General features: G+C 45.9%; 1 protein-coding gene across 1 annotated transcript; it reads right to left on the bottom strand.

The window, feature by feature from the left end:
• Positions 1-1,982: 1,982 nt before the first annotated feature.
• LSM11 (LSM11, U7 small nuclear RNA associated) lies at positions 1,983-15,706 on the bottom strand. Its single transcript, XM_071443463.1, has 4 exons — positions 15,280-15,706; positions 11,242-11,381; positions 10,412-10,495; positions 1,983-8,921 (listed from the first exon to the last, which is right to left on the bottom strand). The coding sequence occupies exons 1-4, from the start codon at positions 15,689-15,691 to the stop codon at positions 8,550-8,552; spliced, it is 1,008 nt and encodes a 335-aa protein (XP_071299564.1). The 5' UTR covers positions 15,692-15,706; the 3' UTR covers positions 1,983-8,549.
• Between the last annotated feature and the right edge of the window lie 599 nt (positions 15,707-16,305).

Genomic DNA, 16,305 nt, shown 5'->3' with positions numbered 1-16,305 from the left:
GCTCCTGCACTCCTCCCACAGCCAGTGTTCCCTCCAGCCACGGCCTCACCCCTGCTGGACAGCTGCAGGACTATGCCCCTATACACAAAGCACCCACAGGAGTTCCCTGGCAGAGCTGTGTTGTCACTCCTGCCTGGCCTGGCCATGGTTTTGGTTTCCTCCACCAAGTGCTGCCTCCCTGAAGGTCTTCAGGTTTGTATCTGCGCATTCCCTGTGATGTTTTGCCTGTCATGGAGTTCCCTTTGACCAGAAGTTAACTTGCAGAGATGCACCTAAGCCAATGCACAGGGACTAAGTTTTGACCAATGCATGCCATCACCCCATGTTGTCAGCCCTGAGCTGGAGGTGAGGGCTGCCCAGGGAGGTGCCACTGTCCCTGGAGCTGTTCAAGGAATGATGGATGTGGCACTCCATGCTCTGGTCTAGCTGACAAGGTGGGGATCAGTCATAGGTAGGGCTCGATTATCCTGGAGGTCTTTTCCAACCTCAGTGATTCTGTTACTGTGTGAGGACTCTGTCCAGTGACTCCAGGGCTGTTTTTAGTGGGGAACTTCGGCCTGTTGTGAAGGGAGAGATGATGGTGTGCAAACACTGCTCACAAGGCAGGGAGACTCAGCAGCCGGGGCCTGACCTGGGCCGTGTGAAGCATGGGGAGCACAGGCACAGACACAGACACACTCAGGCACACACGGACACACTCAGGCACACACAGACACACTCGGTTCCCCCAGCAGCGGCTCCCCGGGCGGTGTTTGCGGCCCCGCTGCCCCGAGCTCTCCCCTCAGTCCCCTCACGGGCGCCGCGGGGTTTCCCTGCCCGCTGCTGCCCCCTGGCGGGGCGCGGGCCCGGCGGCGCCGCGGCGCTCCCAGGCCGGGAGCGGGATCGGGATCGGGACCGGGAGAGTGACCGGGAAGGGCCCGGCCCGTCCCCGCAGCCCCCACACCGCACGGCTGGGGGTACCTCCGGTGAGCCCGAATCTCCCGTTTTTCCTGGCGGGAGCATCAGCGGATTCCTGCTCGGTAGAACACACCTGGCGCTTTCCGTGGCTGCGCTGCCCAGACCTAGGGAGAGGCTCTGGCTGAGATTCCCAGTGGAATAAAGAGAAGCCTGAAGGGCTGTAGCACACACGGGAGTGTTTGGACAACCTTTCTGGAGCATTTAGCGCCCATGGAAGGGAGAAATCCAGAGCCCTGAAAATCTCCCCTATCATTTTCCAGAGAAGGGGCCCCTCCACAGTGGGAGCATCCCTCCTGCCTCCGCCTCCTGCCTGGGATGGGGTTCCCGGGAGCAGGTCCCTGTACAGCAAGGGAGCACCTGTTGATCCCACAGTTTCCAGGTTGCAATGGGAATTACTCCTTCTAGCCAAGGGCATGGACACCTTCCACATCCCAGGTTGGTGAAGCCCCATCCAACCTGGCCTTGGACACTCCCAGGGATGGGGCAGCCACAGCTTCTCTGGACAACCTGTGACAGGACCTTACCACCCTCAGAAGAAAGAATTTCTCCCTAAAAAGACATTTCTGATCCAAATGTATTAGCATCACTTACCATGGGATTAGAAAGGTTCCTGGAAGTCACTGGCTATGCACACTCTGAAGCAGATGCTTGGATGCTGGCTCTGGACCTCTCCAGTTCCCAGAAAACCATCTCTGGCTGGCATTGTTGAAGATCACACACTAAGGTAACAGACCTTTGAGTGATCGGGCCACTGGTGGTTACATTTATCAACATGAAGTTCACTTCCCTTCTGCATCTCTAAAAAACAAGTATCATGGTATTGTTACTCTGTAGATTCATAGCCTTTTGAACACACAAATGACGGGTTTGGCCCCAGTTATGTGACTAGAGAGCAGCGCTGTATTCACACCTGGGGGTGTCCACCTCCAGCATCTGTCCTAACCAGGGCAGTCCCAGCTCCTTCACTGACACAATACACATCACTGTATTGGTAGAGCACAAAAAATTCATGCTTTGAGACAAACTGTTACATGGATATATTTATTGCATCGCAGTCTTAGCAATTTTAGATATAAACATTTATATCTGGAAAGCAGAATATTGCAAATTCAGTGTTATCCAATATGTTCATAGCAGCATCAGCTTCCTAAGAAACAAAATGTTTAGGAAGACAGAGAAGGAATTACAAACAAGTTACACCCTCATTTATCACCATCTGACCCAAACATGGAACTGCAGCTGTGAAACAGATATTGAAGTCACCACATGTGACCTTGAAGACGTCAGTGATTTCAAGACTGAAGAGTTTTTGTACCTGATTCCTCACATGGTTTTCGTGTGCCAAGGTGAGGTTAACTAACAGTCACGAGCCTGGAGAGGGCAGAGGGTTGATGTATCTGCATTACCTGACAGAGGGAGTTTTGATAACAACACTTGGCACTGGTACAGCATTTACCACTTCCCCAGCTCCTTGAAAGACAGGCAAGGAGAGCTCTTGGATGTGCTACAGCTGTGGAGCATCAGGGAGAGGGATGGAAGCCACTTGCCAAGGCCATTCGGTGAGCAAGAGGCAGTGAAGAGAGTGGAATTTGTCAGCCCCTGATTTCAATTCCATGTCAGTCTGGTGGCTCTTGCTGCTCCTCTGTGGCTCCCTAAGGAAGTTTTACAGGTGACTCATTGGTTAACAAGTCCCAAACCGTGCAACTACAGTGGGTGTGGGCACCTTTGGAAAGAACTCAACCCATCTGTTCCCCTTGTAATGCCCATTTTAGTTTTAGAGAAACCAAACATTTCTCTCATCTTGTCCTCTCAGAATAATAAGACACCTTGGCACAGCTGCACTTTGCTCTGAAGCAGTGGAAATCAGAAGCAATCACTATAGGAGCAGCTTTCATTTCTTTCCTGAGGGAGAGCACTGATCTTTTGAGAGGAAAAAAGGATGGATATGTTTTCACACAAACTGATCAAACTACTTTTCATTCTAAACGAATACAAGACTGACTGGAAGTCTCAGGTGTACTAATTTTTTTTTCAACAAAGTCATCCAGGTGTACACCAGGAAGCTTCAGTTATCCAGGAACATCAGGAGGCATTTTCCTTCCCTGACAGGCCTTCACTTCCACCAGCTAAGAGCAAGAGCACTTACAGTGACATCTGAAAGGACTTGTAAACATCATGAGACAAGCATCTCTGCTATTTCCCCATTAAAATAGTCCTTTCTCCTGCACCCCAGGAAGCCAAGGAAAACCAAGCCTTCTCCATCCCCATCTCAAAAGGGCAAATTTGCTTAGTTTTTTCTTCTCCCACTGGGTTTCCTCTGCAAAATGTTAAGAGCAGGATCAAACATGTCAGTCATTAGGGCTGGAGCCTGGCAGCGATTCCAGGAGCAGTTCAGGTGCTGTGAAAGGCTCACAGCACAAGGGACACTGCACTCAAAGCTGGCTTGGCATCCTCCCCTTCATCTACAGAGCTCAGCTGCCCAGTGCTGGCAGGATTGTGCCCAAGGCACAGGTTAGAAAGCCCCTTCCCATGCCAAGGAGTTACCACCACCTGAGTAATTCCTGTCCCCTCCTTTGTCTTTGCCCAATATCCCACCTAACACTGCTCTCTGTCAGTGTGAAGCCATTCCCCCTTGTCCTGGCACTCCAGGCCCTTGTCAAGAGCCTCTCTCCATCTTTCTTGTAAGCTCCCTTCAGGTACTCAAAGGCTGCAATTAGGTCACCCAAAGCTTCTCTTCTCCAGACTGAGCAATCCCAACTCTCTCAGCTTTTCCTGGTTTGCAATACTAATTACAATCACAATGTCACAAATTCTGTAAAAACTTACTTTTCCACTATTATTTCTAGTCAGCAGCAGCCTTTCCTAATGTTCTAACAGACTGTCTTAGGATTGCCATTAGCACAAACTTGAATTTTTAAGCCAATGTTAAGAAGCAAAAGCATGAACTGAAGTAGTTCTGGGCTGCAGATGCTGCAGACCTCAGCATTCATATTTTACACTTGGCAGTGCAGGCAGGAGAGAAAAAATCCTCGTATTAATTGGCAGTATTAGCAGTTGGGCTCTGAGGCAGACACTGGCATATACCTGAGCAGCTTTTCAGGCAAGAGCTGTCCTGGCTGAGGGAATCACTGCATCACCTCTGAAAAGCTGCAGGACTCTGCCTTCCAGTTTTATCCAGAGGCAGAGCTTGCAGTATAAGTTGGTGCTTATAACTCTGATCTGTTTAATCAAAGACAGGAAGTTTACCTGGAAATAAACATCTTCATAAACTCAGTGTTTTCAGTCTGCTGGCCCTGCTCCATTTTCCTTCAAGATTCTGGATCAAATTATTTACACCTGTCTCACTTAGGCCAGTGCCAGTAAGAAACAGAAAGGCTGAGTGTGGGCAGAATGTTGGATAGAATGTCAAATTCAATAAAAATTACACACCTTTTTACTCTGCCTCTTTTTATCCTGCACACCTCTTCACCCAGTGATTCACAGGTGCAAGTGGGTGAGTGCAACAACAAACTAGGAAAACCTAGCACTTTGTGAAGGAAAATAAGTAAAAAAGTTATTTTTTAAAAGTGTCAAAAAATCAGTTTACTCCAAAAAGTAATATTATCCAAGATAAATAATTCTTCTGACCAAATAATTCGAAAAATCTAAAGAGAACAGTATGAAAATGAAGAAGAGCCAAAGGCTCTTTGAATTCAAAACTGGATGGGCTAACATTCCTTAGGGAAGGGTAAAAACCAGTGGGCACTCAGGCCTGTTCCTGCTGAGACACTGCCCTGCTGAGGGAATGCTGCAGAGGAAACAATGAATCCAAACACTGAAGGAGAAGAAACAGATGGAAAACAGCACTCACTGATTAATTCAGTAATCACCTGCAGAGGACATGCTAAGTACTTTGCTCTAGGTCAGAAAAAACCCTTCCAGGCAATTAACAAGCTGGACCAGTGAGTTGAGAATAGGAACCAAAACCACACTTTTTTATAAGCTTTTTTCCCCCTTTGGCCTTACCTTTTCTACAACCACAGTCCAAGGAGTGTTTGATAAAAATGAAGCACCTGTGCAAAAAGATTTCCTAAGAAATAATCCCAGAAATGAGAAATTATTTTAAAACTTCTTCAAATTATCCCAACGCTTCTTTGAAGTTATTGCAGAAAACTGCTCCCTGCAGTAACTGGGTGCCTCACCCCAAACACACTTTAAGAACCACTGCTGAGCACCAGGCTGAGCAAAGTCCCAGAAATACAGGACAGGTGGCACCTGTGGATCCTTTCTGGGGAGGTTTTCATATCTGCCCAAAGCTTTTTCACCCTCACGTTGCTCTGTTTCCTACTCTTCATTCCTTAGCACAAAGACTTTGGTGTGTTCATGCCCACAGCATCAGTGCAGCAAGAGAGGAAGGGCTGGGAGCAAAACACTTTTTGAACAAAAAATTTTATGTTGAGTTTGGAAAAGGAAAACCATAGAAAGAAACAACCAGAAGCAATTTTAAAAAACACTGAAACCCAAGCTCATTTGGTTCCAAAGGTTGTTTTCTTTTTCTTTTTTTAAACAGATTTAGGAGAATCAGTGAGGTAGAAGAACCCATTTCAGAACATGACATTCAATTTTATTTAAAGAGCAATGTTATCTGAAGTATTGAACAAGCAAGTGACAACACACCTACAGGATCACTTGCTTCATCACAATCACGATGCTTGAAAGAGACAAAATCCATAAGAAAGCATTTGAATAATGCATTTTAAAAATACACAATGCCAGAAAAAGTGGGAAAAGGAAGACATTTTGGAAGATCTGAAGTTGTAGAAGAGGAAGCAGCAGTATTTAGGAAGCAGTTTGGAAATAATGAGAAAGGTGGACAGGAAGATAGGATACAAATGAAGAACCAACAAATAATTCATTAAATCTAAATTGAAGGGAGCAGTTTAACCACCTTCACAGATAAGAGGAGGAATGTTTTAACAATGAGGAATGAGGTAGTGCAAAAAAAGTAGATAAACTATAATCCTTAACCAGGTTTGCTCACCAAGGTGATGATTGTGGAAGAACAGGTCAGGGATGATATAAAAATCAAGGCACAAACTTAAGTCTAAGCACCAGCACTTTTCATAAAATGTAAACAAAGAAACTTGTAGATGTGAAGCAACAAACATCTGTAAGGTTTCAGGGAAAAACCTATTATGAAAGGAAACATTGAGACTTCCAGCAGCAACTGAGAACTTGGGGAAGTGTCAATCAACAGGAAAGGCAGCACAGCCACAAAAACATTCATGGTAGTTGTATCTTAGTTAATGCACAAGGCATAAACTAGGCAGACAAACAGATGTAAAAATATGAGGTGAAGAAAAGCAAGAATTCAATGAGCTGTCACTGTATGTCAGCTTGAGGGTGATCTGACACCCTTTGGTCAAATATGAAAGAAAGAGGAGAGGTCAGAACCAGTGGCCTTTGGTACTAATAGAAAAGGCAGAGAGGAGCCATCCCAAGCAGCTGAAATAAGAACAAAGCTGCCAGAAAACAGAGAGGAAAATCCCCACAGCCATAAGGAAGAAAATATTCACTTGCAATAAAAGCTGCTGGGAAGTCAGGAGCAGAGATAAGCACCTTGTTTCTAGCTTCACATGTTTCTAGTAATTTCTGAGGGTTCTGGTTAGTACATAGAAAGCCAACCAGGAAAGGGTGCAGAAAGCCAGGACAACAAGAATAGTATTTGTAAACCAGAGTTTACAATGTCCTGAGGAGACAAAGTACTGACAGGAGAAAGAGGAAAAAAAAAAAGAAGAAAAAAAGGGGAAAACTACAGAGTACATGGACAGAAACATGAAGAGTAAAGAAGGAAGGGGAAACAAGAACCTCCATGAGAAGAATCTTTTCAGTGCCTAGTCTCAGTTCACAGAGGGATGGGATTACAGCAGTAAAGCAATGTTTCAGAAGAAGCTGCAGAGAGTATTTAAATTTTTTTCTTTTCTTTTTCTCCCTTGATGAAATTATTTTGCCTTGACAGTACTTTTTATTCTGTCCCAGGCTGAACTTGGCTTTGAGCTCAGTGGCTGAGCTCATCAAGCCCCCTGTCATATGAAATGTTGACATAAGTTTCAAGCTCCCCCAGAGGCAAACAGCTGCTTTGTGTGTCCAGAATGCCTGCTAGATGATTTCTGTGATTCACCCAAACACCAGACATATCCCCAACGACCAAGCAAGCAGAATGCTGCATCTGCAGCAACAGAAATCCATGTCACCCACAGTACAGCCACTCAGTTTGAGAACTCAGGGCATCTATATGCAATGTCAGTCCTGCTACAAAGCAATTTCCCAACTTCAGCTTAAACACACAGAGCTGCTGCAAAGCACAAGGCAGTTGGGATGAATACAGAATAGCAGCATGAAATCTCTTTTGACAACAGAAGGAACAGGCTACATAATGGAACAGCTTCATTTACCCTCAAACTGCTGCAGGTAGGTTTTTTGGAAAGCAGTTTATACCTGAAGAACCCTGGTCTGAGCTGCATTAATTCAACAGCCTTGCTAAAATGAAACACTGATGAGTTGAGTTTTTTTGACTTCTATAATTCAGAACCTTTTCAGGCACATCTCCAAAGCTCAACTGGAATTAGATGATGCATCCCTCACATGGACAGGAAAGACCCATGAAGATTCCTGCTCCATGAGAGCTGCTGGAGACACAGCAGCTCTGGTTTCAATACAGGGAGCCTGAAAGGTGTTTAAATACAGGACAGGTGTGCTCAGCACAAACACACCTGAGAAAAACCCAATCTTTGCCAGCTTCACTCTTACACTAAGTACCAAGTGGGCAAAATATAAAAGGATAATTTTCCATCCTCACCCACAATAAACTCCAAACAGGGAGGTCTCTGAGTCAGCTACATCATCTGCTTGCTGGTGACACAGGGCCAAAGCACAGCATTACAAAGAGAGCCTAAGCTTTGATACTGGAAACAATTTACAGTCCTGCCATCACCCACATTAAAAGAATACTTTACAATTAAGAGGTTTTCAATCACACAGAGCATTACAGAGCTAACTATGGCAAAGAGGCCAGTAGCCATCAGCAGGATGTGACTCCACTGTTTTATAAACTGTTTCAAAATGACTGTCAGAATTATATCTGGAAAAGAGGACATCCATGTAACAGCAGCAGATAAACTGTTGGTTTCATTAGCAATTTCCCCTTGATATTACTAAGAATGTGCAAAAGAGCATTTCTGATTTATTGCAGGTCCAGATCTTATCCTTAAATGTGTGCCACAAGTAGTTCCTGTAACAGTACACCAAAATTCTCTTACAACCCTCTCCCTTTATCTTCTTTTTAAGAAACAGTGGGATCTGTGCTTAACTCCCTCATATCACAGAAACAACTGTGTTGCTGACCTTCTCCTAAGACCCCCAACAGTGATCTAAGGAGGCTGCTTTGGCATCAAGCCCAGGATGCTCAAGTTACAATTCATTCCCCTGCCTTGAGGTGGCAATGGGAAACCAGCCACGGTACCATCCTACTCAATGACAACTCTAAATAGCAATGGGAGCTGCAGCAGCAAGTCATGCTATCAAATAAATACTCTGCCAAAGGCTCAGCCAAGTCAATGTGCTAAATGGACAAGCAAGACATTCTCTCCTCGAATAAAGATCTGGTTTATGTGGCGGGTGAACACCTGCTGATAATCCACCTTGGGCCGCCGCCTCCGGCGGGACCGGCTCCTCGCTTGGGCCCCCTCGGGGTGGGCAGTCCTGCTGCCCACATCAGCTTCACTTCTGTCACCTGGAGTCTTCTTCTCTCCAGCTCTGCTCAAGTGTTTCTGCCTCTCACGCTCCTCTTCTGCTCTCCCTCGTCCAGATCCAGCCTTCAAACTCAGCATCTGAGAGTCATTTGTCAAGGCCAGCTCCTTTGAGACAGTCTTTGAGTCGGCTCCCTTCTTCCCCGAGGATTCCTGCAGCTTGAGTCTGTCAAACAGCTGCAAAAGGACAGTTGTGTCTATGACCACACTCGTAAAACAACACAGGCCACTTGTTCCACACTTCTACATTGTATTTTCATGTACAATCCCAAAGCAGCTCACAAGACACAGTGACAAATCTCCACCAGCAATAAAGGCCATGTTTGCTTACCAAAGTCAAACAGTGACAGAAGATGAATGAGCCTCTTGCATGGTCATGACTGTCTTAATGTGAGCACCAAGGAATTTAATTTCAGGAGCAACACTGCTGTGTGGTAGCCTTTAACTTTGGTCAGGAGAAACAGAGATACCAAGTTGCTCCGACAGCTCACTTTTCTTTTAATATTGTCAGACAGTTTTAGAGAGATTTCCATCCTTGTATCATGAATCTCTAAGATAAGGGGTCTCTATTAGCAGAATCTGTACACTGAAAAATGGAGGGATCTTTTGTGTTCCCCAAAACAAAGTAAAAGATGACGTGTGGGTATTCCGGGAGGTGAGCAGATCACAAACAACAGAAAAATAATAAAAGCTACAGCAGCAGACCCAAAGCACTGTATGAACTCATTAATCTAAGAACACATGGTGCTGAAACTGGAAAAGAAATTGCTTTTGCTCTGGCAGCAGACAAGCTTTTATGAAATAATGAAAAATGAGATTTTTGGTTAGCCTCTCTCTTCCCAGCAACAGGGTGGAAAGCCAATGGCTGTGAGAGTGAGCTAAAGGAACAATGACAACTTGATTATTTTTAACTAATCTTTAAAAGAAGGAAGGGTGGGATCTACCAGAAAACAGATTTAAATGGCAGGAATTTGAAAGCAAACTCCTCACAATGAAACATTTTAAATGTTTTTGTGATGTTTCTCTGATGTTCAAAAGGCCTGGAGCTGTTGCCATTCAATGGGCACTGCCCTGTTACATTTTTTTCCCTTCATTGTTCAGAAGTTCATCTATCATCTCTTCAGTTGTCATCGTGGTAAACAACTCTATTTGCAGCTGGATCCTAGAGAGTGGAGAGCTTTGGAGATCTTGGGCTCCACAGTACCCAGACTGGAAGCTCAAGTGACCAAAGAGCTGTGTTGTTTCTGTGGCTGCAGACACAGACTGTGCCATGAGGAATTCAGTAGCAGAGGGATGCTCTGCCACATTCCCTGGCAAGACAAACATGGACCTGATCAGTCCATGGTGCAAAAAACACACAACAAATCCCACATCAAAACCCACAGAGTGAGCTTCTAGAAGTTCAGCTTGCTACATTAAGCAGTGGCAACAATTCTGATCTGATTCTAAAGTGGAGCTTTAGGAACACTGAACTACTAAAGTACTTTCAGATAGATCAGAAAACATTTTGGGGATTTTTTTGCTCAGTTCATGTTATTTTAGAGTCATCTGTAATAAAAGGAGGTAAAATATTTCAAATGCAAACATGGGTTCCAAATCAATGCTCCCCTTTTATTACTTTAAAAAAGAAGATCCTAATAAGAAAGAAAACAGCAGATGTCACCTACTCGGGTCAGTGAGAGCTGAGGTTCTGCATAGAAGGCTTTGCCCATTACTGGTTTCCTGTAAGTCTCATCCACATCTGTCAGGGCCTAAAAAAGATAAAAGAAACAGAAAGATTGAAATTCAAATAAAACATGAAGCAGCTTTGGACCAGCTTTGTGTCAAAGCATTATGAAATTATGTTCTGAGAGAATATCCATCCCAGCAACAAGCTGTGCTTTGGAGCTGGTTTGTTAATCATCTAAATTGTACTGAAGCATAAAAGCAGCAGCAAAGTTCATTCTGCATTATTTGCAAAATCTCTGTGACTCTTGCCTGCAAAATCCTTCCCTCCTCCCCACTTCCAAACTTTTCACACCTCCAGGCTCACGAATATTTAATAGCTGCTTTTCCATCTACTGTCTTTAAGATCTTCACAAGGTAGAAAACAGAGAAAAGCTTTTGTCACTGGCAGCTCAGTGATGTCAGTGAGAGAAAACACAGAAGCACCCACCACTATACAAAGACTGGGTTTTGCAGAGAAAGAAAACTCTGGAAGCTTCCGATATTCCTCATATTCCACCTTCCTGTGTTCTTATACAAAACTCTGAAGATGTTGGGAACCCTTCAAAGCTTCTCTCTCACTAAAACCTCTCTAAGATGGTTGGGCACCTCCCAGATGTACCAATCCAACACCAAGTACCACTTGTGCCTGAAACCCAGCACTTGGTAGCAGAGCAAATTTTGTGAACCACAAAACCACATTAACCTTCCCCATATGTCATTTGCTTAAACCTGATGCAAATTTCAATTTTTAATATAACAGTTACAAATCAAGGGCTGGAACAATAATTACCATATTCCAGAATTTGTCAAATGCAACCAAAAAGCCTGTGCAGACTCCACGAAGGCCCTTGAAAGTGCGGATGTGGACGTTAATTCTGACACCATCCCGGACACAGCGATGGAGCTCCCCCAGTGGGCTGCCTTCATGGACTAGAACAGAAACAGAACATCACCAGTCTTCACCAAAACACACAGAACCACAGAACACAACTGTAGAACAGCCTGGAATGATTGATAGGAATGACTGATTAAAAATCATCTTCTTTCAACTCCCTCCCACAGGCAGAAACAGCTTCCACTAGACCAAGGTTGCTCAGAGCCCCATCCAGCCTGGCCTTGAACACTTGCAGGGTTGGGGCAGCCACAGCTTCTCTGGACAATCTGTGCCAGGCCCTCACCACTCCCACAGCCAGAATTTCTCTCTAATATCTAATCTAAACCTACTTTTTTTTTCAGTTTGAAGCTACTCCCACTTTTCCTGTCACTATGTATTTTTGTAAAAATTCTCTCTTCAGTATCTATCTAAAAACCATGTAGAAATCCACTCTATGTACAAGTATGCCAGAGCTTGGCACAACACTTGTATTCTCAACAATAGCAATGAAGAAGCCCCAAGCACTGTAGCCACTGTGGCTGCCATTACCAGACCACCAAAACTCTTCTTACAATGGGGAGAGCCAAGACCAGAAAATATGAAGGTTTTGCTTTACATAGCCCACAGCCAAATCAGCCTTAGCTGAAAATCTTTTTGCTACATTTCAAAAACATGCCAAGTAATCCAAACTGTAAATAAAAGTGGTTGAGAGGGAACAGAAAGCTCACAAAAAGCTCTGTTAGTTCCACAGAAAAGACAAATGCCTGGTTAAGGCTACCTCAGATTAGTTATGAGTTGAGAATAGAGAACTGTAGCAGATTTGTTCCTTTTCTTTACAAGGGGATCTCTGAAACAATGAATGACCAAAATCCTTCAACTTACTAAACTGGACCAGTTTAAACTGATGAAAATGCATTGTTTCAGTTAAGATTTCAGCAGCCAGATGAACATCCATTAAAGTCCTACAAGCCTCTGGCAAGGAAATAAAATCGCTCTAAGGAGCAGCCAGCAATTAAACCATGCTAAAGCCCAGGACAATAATGCTTTAACCAGAGCAAGAGTGAAGGAATTCAGTAAAACATACAGCTTGCCTGGCTCACACAAGCCTTGTCTTCACACCAGAAATCTTTGCAAGTGTAATTTATCTAGAGGGGTAGATACTATTTACAACTTCCACCCATGCCTTGGTACCCACTTGCTGTACAATTCCTACTAGGAGTCAGGAAAAAGACTTGGTGTAAAATCTCACATGGTTCTCCACATTAATAAAACATGGGAGCCAGAGATGACCTCTCACCTTGTGCTTTATGGACTGTACATTCAAGGTTTGATTTGCACACCAGAAATTGCTTCCTGTGAGTGTAAAGTGACTGTGTAAAACAGCTGATCTGCAGGACTGGGCTGCAGGCTAATTCATGGCCACAGCAGGGAAATCTACATCAGTTTCCTCTGAATTAACCTAATCACATTTATTTTTTGAGATCCATTGTCTTCTTGCCAGCCCTCTCCAGCTGGATAACTGCAGGAAATTGGTTTCACACAGAGCATAAGCTGTCTCAGCACCTCCCAGCCTTGCTTAGGGGGTCTTTCCCTGAGCCTCTGTGTCTCCTTCAGCTGAGCTGATAACAAACATGTTCTGGATTGACAGATCCATCACAGGAACCACAGATGACCCCATCACAATATCAAATTAATGCTTCCAATCAGAAAACAGTATTTTTTCTAACCAACCCTGAGAACTTACATAATAATTTAAAATCCAGACTTATTTTTAGATTTTAAGTACCAATATTCCATTTTAAGTAGGAACTCTATCTACATCTAACCCTTATTTTCAACTATGCCTCTGCCTCTCATCACCCAGGAAAACACTACAGAGCTCCACCAAATCTACACTCTACCCACTTTCCCTTCTGTGTAAGGTTCTGGCTCCTCCATGGCAAACTTCCAGCTTCATCTGAGCAAAAGGGCAGAACACATCATCCAGAAACCCTTCAACAACCTGATATTCTCAGAAAAAAATGAAACCAGCAAAGCAAGGCATTTATTTTTGGAACACACCTCCTCTGCAAGCAGCAAAGGCTGTAATGAGCAGGCTCTGCACACAACTAAATCTGCCAATGCTTTCTCTGTTGTTAGGGACCAGCATGAACAATGTTTCAACAGGCAGGGAAAAAAGTTACCAAGTTGGTTCTCAAAATCCAACCCTTACCTGGATAAAATAAGCACATGCTTAATAGCAGGACTCTGAAAAATTACTCCAAAACTACTATAAGCAGAGGGCAAGCACCCCAAAAGGGTGAAAATAAAGATCTAAACTCTGGTTAAGTTCAAGTCTTTGTCCTCAAGGCAGACTCTATTAAGAAGCAGGATTAGAAAAACCGCAAGAGAAAAGCTGAAAAAACTCAAAACACGTCAAACACCTTTCCACCTGCCCTGCACATGAATTCTCTGCCCCTTGGTGCATGCAAAGTGATGATAAATAACTCCTCCTGAAGTTATTTATCCACACAGTCCAAGTTCCAAACACCTGTGGTGCAGACCTCCCCCAGTTACAGGGAAAGCACACAACTTTGGCTATAAATCACTCACAAAACACTCCAGGCTGCTGAATAGCACTTTCTGTATCAGTTGTGCCAGTCTTCTTTGAAGCCCAGACATGGATGTGTGGATATTAAGTATGTGCTCTTAATTGTTCTTAATTTTTACAGTGTTTTTTTTTCTCAATTTTCATCACCAGTGCAAATACTGAGATATTTTTTAATTAAGATCTGAAAGCAACATTTAAGGTCAGTTTTCTGGAAATCCTGGGCCAACAGAACCTCTGCATTTGTGCAGAACACTAAGTGTAATACTTAAGATCATGCAGCATCTATAGCATTGTGGTTTAGTGTCTCAGCAAGAAAAAGGTTTTGCCTTGGGCATTCAAAATCAAACATTTTGGGCTTTGCCTTTTTAGAAAAAAAGGTAAAAATTAAGGTGATGGTGAAAAGATAATCTGATTCCAAAATGAACCCCAGTATTTTTAACTAAGTGCCTAAAGTTACATCTCACCTGACAGCAATGCCATTTGATTCTTGGTGTGGGGGCACAAGTAGCACCTCTTCATGTTTAGGGGATGTTTACCCTGACTGCACACAGAGCATTTTTACAAGAAATATGTATCATCATCACAGCTGATGAATTTAAATTTACACCACAGCTGCCTCTCACCTCAATCCACTGCTCTGCCATCCTGTTATCAGAAATGCCAGTATTTCTGCCTGCAGGATGTTTGGTTAGCAACCAAGCAACAGCAGTGTGTTACAGACTTTCCCTGTGGTTATGGTTTAACTACATCCTGGACTAGTCCAAACATGGTTTAAAATAGTACTTTTGAGAATATAGCAGTGTCTCATCCTTTTTCTCCTTAAAACCAAGAGGATGTAAGTAATTCACCAATTAACAGAGCAGAACATCACCACAACAAAGTCAGTGTCATCTCTGCGTGAGCAGCTCTGTGAAATGCTGTTCCTCATTCCTGCACACCATTTCAGAGAATCACGGAATGGTCTCAGTTGGGAAAAACCTAAAAGCCCATCTTGTTCCAATCCCCCCACCATCTGCAGGGACACCTTCCACTATCCCAGGGTGCTCCAAGCCCCATCCAAACCGGCCTTGGACACTTCCAGGGATGGGGCAGCCACAGCTTCTCTGAGCAACCTGCGCCAGCGCCTCTGCACCCCATCAAAATAGATCATTTGTCACTTCCCATCAAAATTAATCATTCACCCCCCACACCCCACTGTCACCCAACCGCTTCCGCCAGCCATCGCTCCCTCCTCACCCCCAAACTCCACCGCAACTCCGCGCCGGCCCGGCCCAGCCCAGCATGGGCCCTCACACCCTCCGCCTCCCCTCAGCCCCGGCTCCCTGCGCCCGCCCAGCCCGGGGCCGCGCTGCCCGCGCCCTTACGGGGCATCCTGGTGAGGACATTGCGCGGTGCCCGCCGCCGCCGCCTCGCCGTTCCGCCTTCGGCCGCCTCCTGCTCGGGGTCCGCGTTCACCATGAGGCTGCGGAGGCGCTGGATGCGCTCGGGGTCGGGAGCGGGCGGGCCCCGGCGGGACGCGCGGGCGGCGGGGGCACCGCGGCTGGCGGGGGCACCGCGGCGGCCGTGCGGGCGGCGCAGGCCGCGCTGGAAGCTCTCGTACTCGGCGAGGTTGTTGAAGCAGGGCGCGGCGGGGAAGGGCAGCGGCGTGCGCGGCGAGTAGAGCGCCAGCAGCGGGTCGAAGCGGCTGGAGCTCACATCCAGGCGGCCAGGGCTGGGCGAGCGGCGGCGGGAGCCCCGCGGCTCCGCGCTCGCCGCGCCCGCCTCGTCCTCCTCCATGCCGGGCTGCGGCCGGCCGCACCGCCCAGGGCCGCCGCCAGGGGACGCTGCCGCTCAACGCCCCGGGCCTGAGGGCGGAGCGGCCGCCATGGGCGGGAGGGAGCCGGGGGTGCCGTGAGGGAGCGCCGGGAGCAGGGACACCTCCCTGCTGCACCCGGCACCGGAGAGCGTCCAGCCGCAATGATGGTGAAGGGTCTGGAGCATCTCTCTTTTATAAGAGACACTGCGGGAGCTAGGCCTGCTTAGCCGAAAAGACTCAAAGAAGGGTATCAAAAGGATGGTGCCGAACTCTTAACGGTGACTTGCCGAGGAGCAGTGCACACAAGCAAAACCACAAGAAATTTCACCTCAAAATGAGGAAGAACTTCATGCTGAGGGTGGCAGAGCACTGGAACAGCTGCCTGGGCGTGGAGTTTCCCTCTCTGGAGGCATCCCAGACCCACCTGAACACGTTCCTGGATAACCTGCTCCAGGTGTCCCACTCTGGCAGGGTGGTTCGGCTGGATGATCTCCAGAAGTCCCTTCCAACCCTGACAAATCTGTGATTGTTTGCAGTTACCTCCCACTGGTGCAACCCTCCCCCTGCAGCCCGCTCTGGGGACCATCCCTGGATG

This window comes from Agelaius tricolor, unplaced genomic scaffold (genome assembly GCF_023055355.1).
Source record: "Agelaius tricolor isolate 1412-34295 unplaced genomic scaffold, bAgeTri1.0.p SCAF_18, whole genome shotgun sequence".
NCBI classification, from domain to species: domain Eukaryota; kingdom Metazoa; phylum Chordata; class Aves; order Passeriformes; family Icteridae; genus Agelaius; species Agelaius tricolor.
This window is presented reverse-complemented; position numbering and strand designations above follow the sequence as displayed.

Excerpts from the sequence above, each read along its gene's own strand:
- LSM11 (XM_071443463.1), bottom strand. The coding sequence starts at position 15,691 with ATGGAGGAGGACGAGGCGGGCGCGGCGAGCGCGGAGCCGCGGGGCTCC. Across the intron at positions 11,382-15,279 it reads TGTCCTCACCAGGATGCCCC|TCCATGAAGGCAGCCCACTG; the intron begins GTAAGGGCGCGG and ends TTTCTGTTCTAG. Across the intron at positions 8,922-10,411 it reads CTCAGCTCTCACTGACCCGA|CTGTTTGACAGACTCAAGCT; the intron begins GTAGGTGACATC and ends GTCCTTTTGCAG.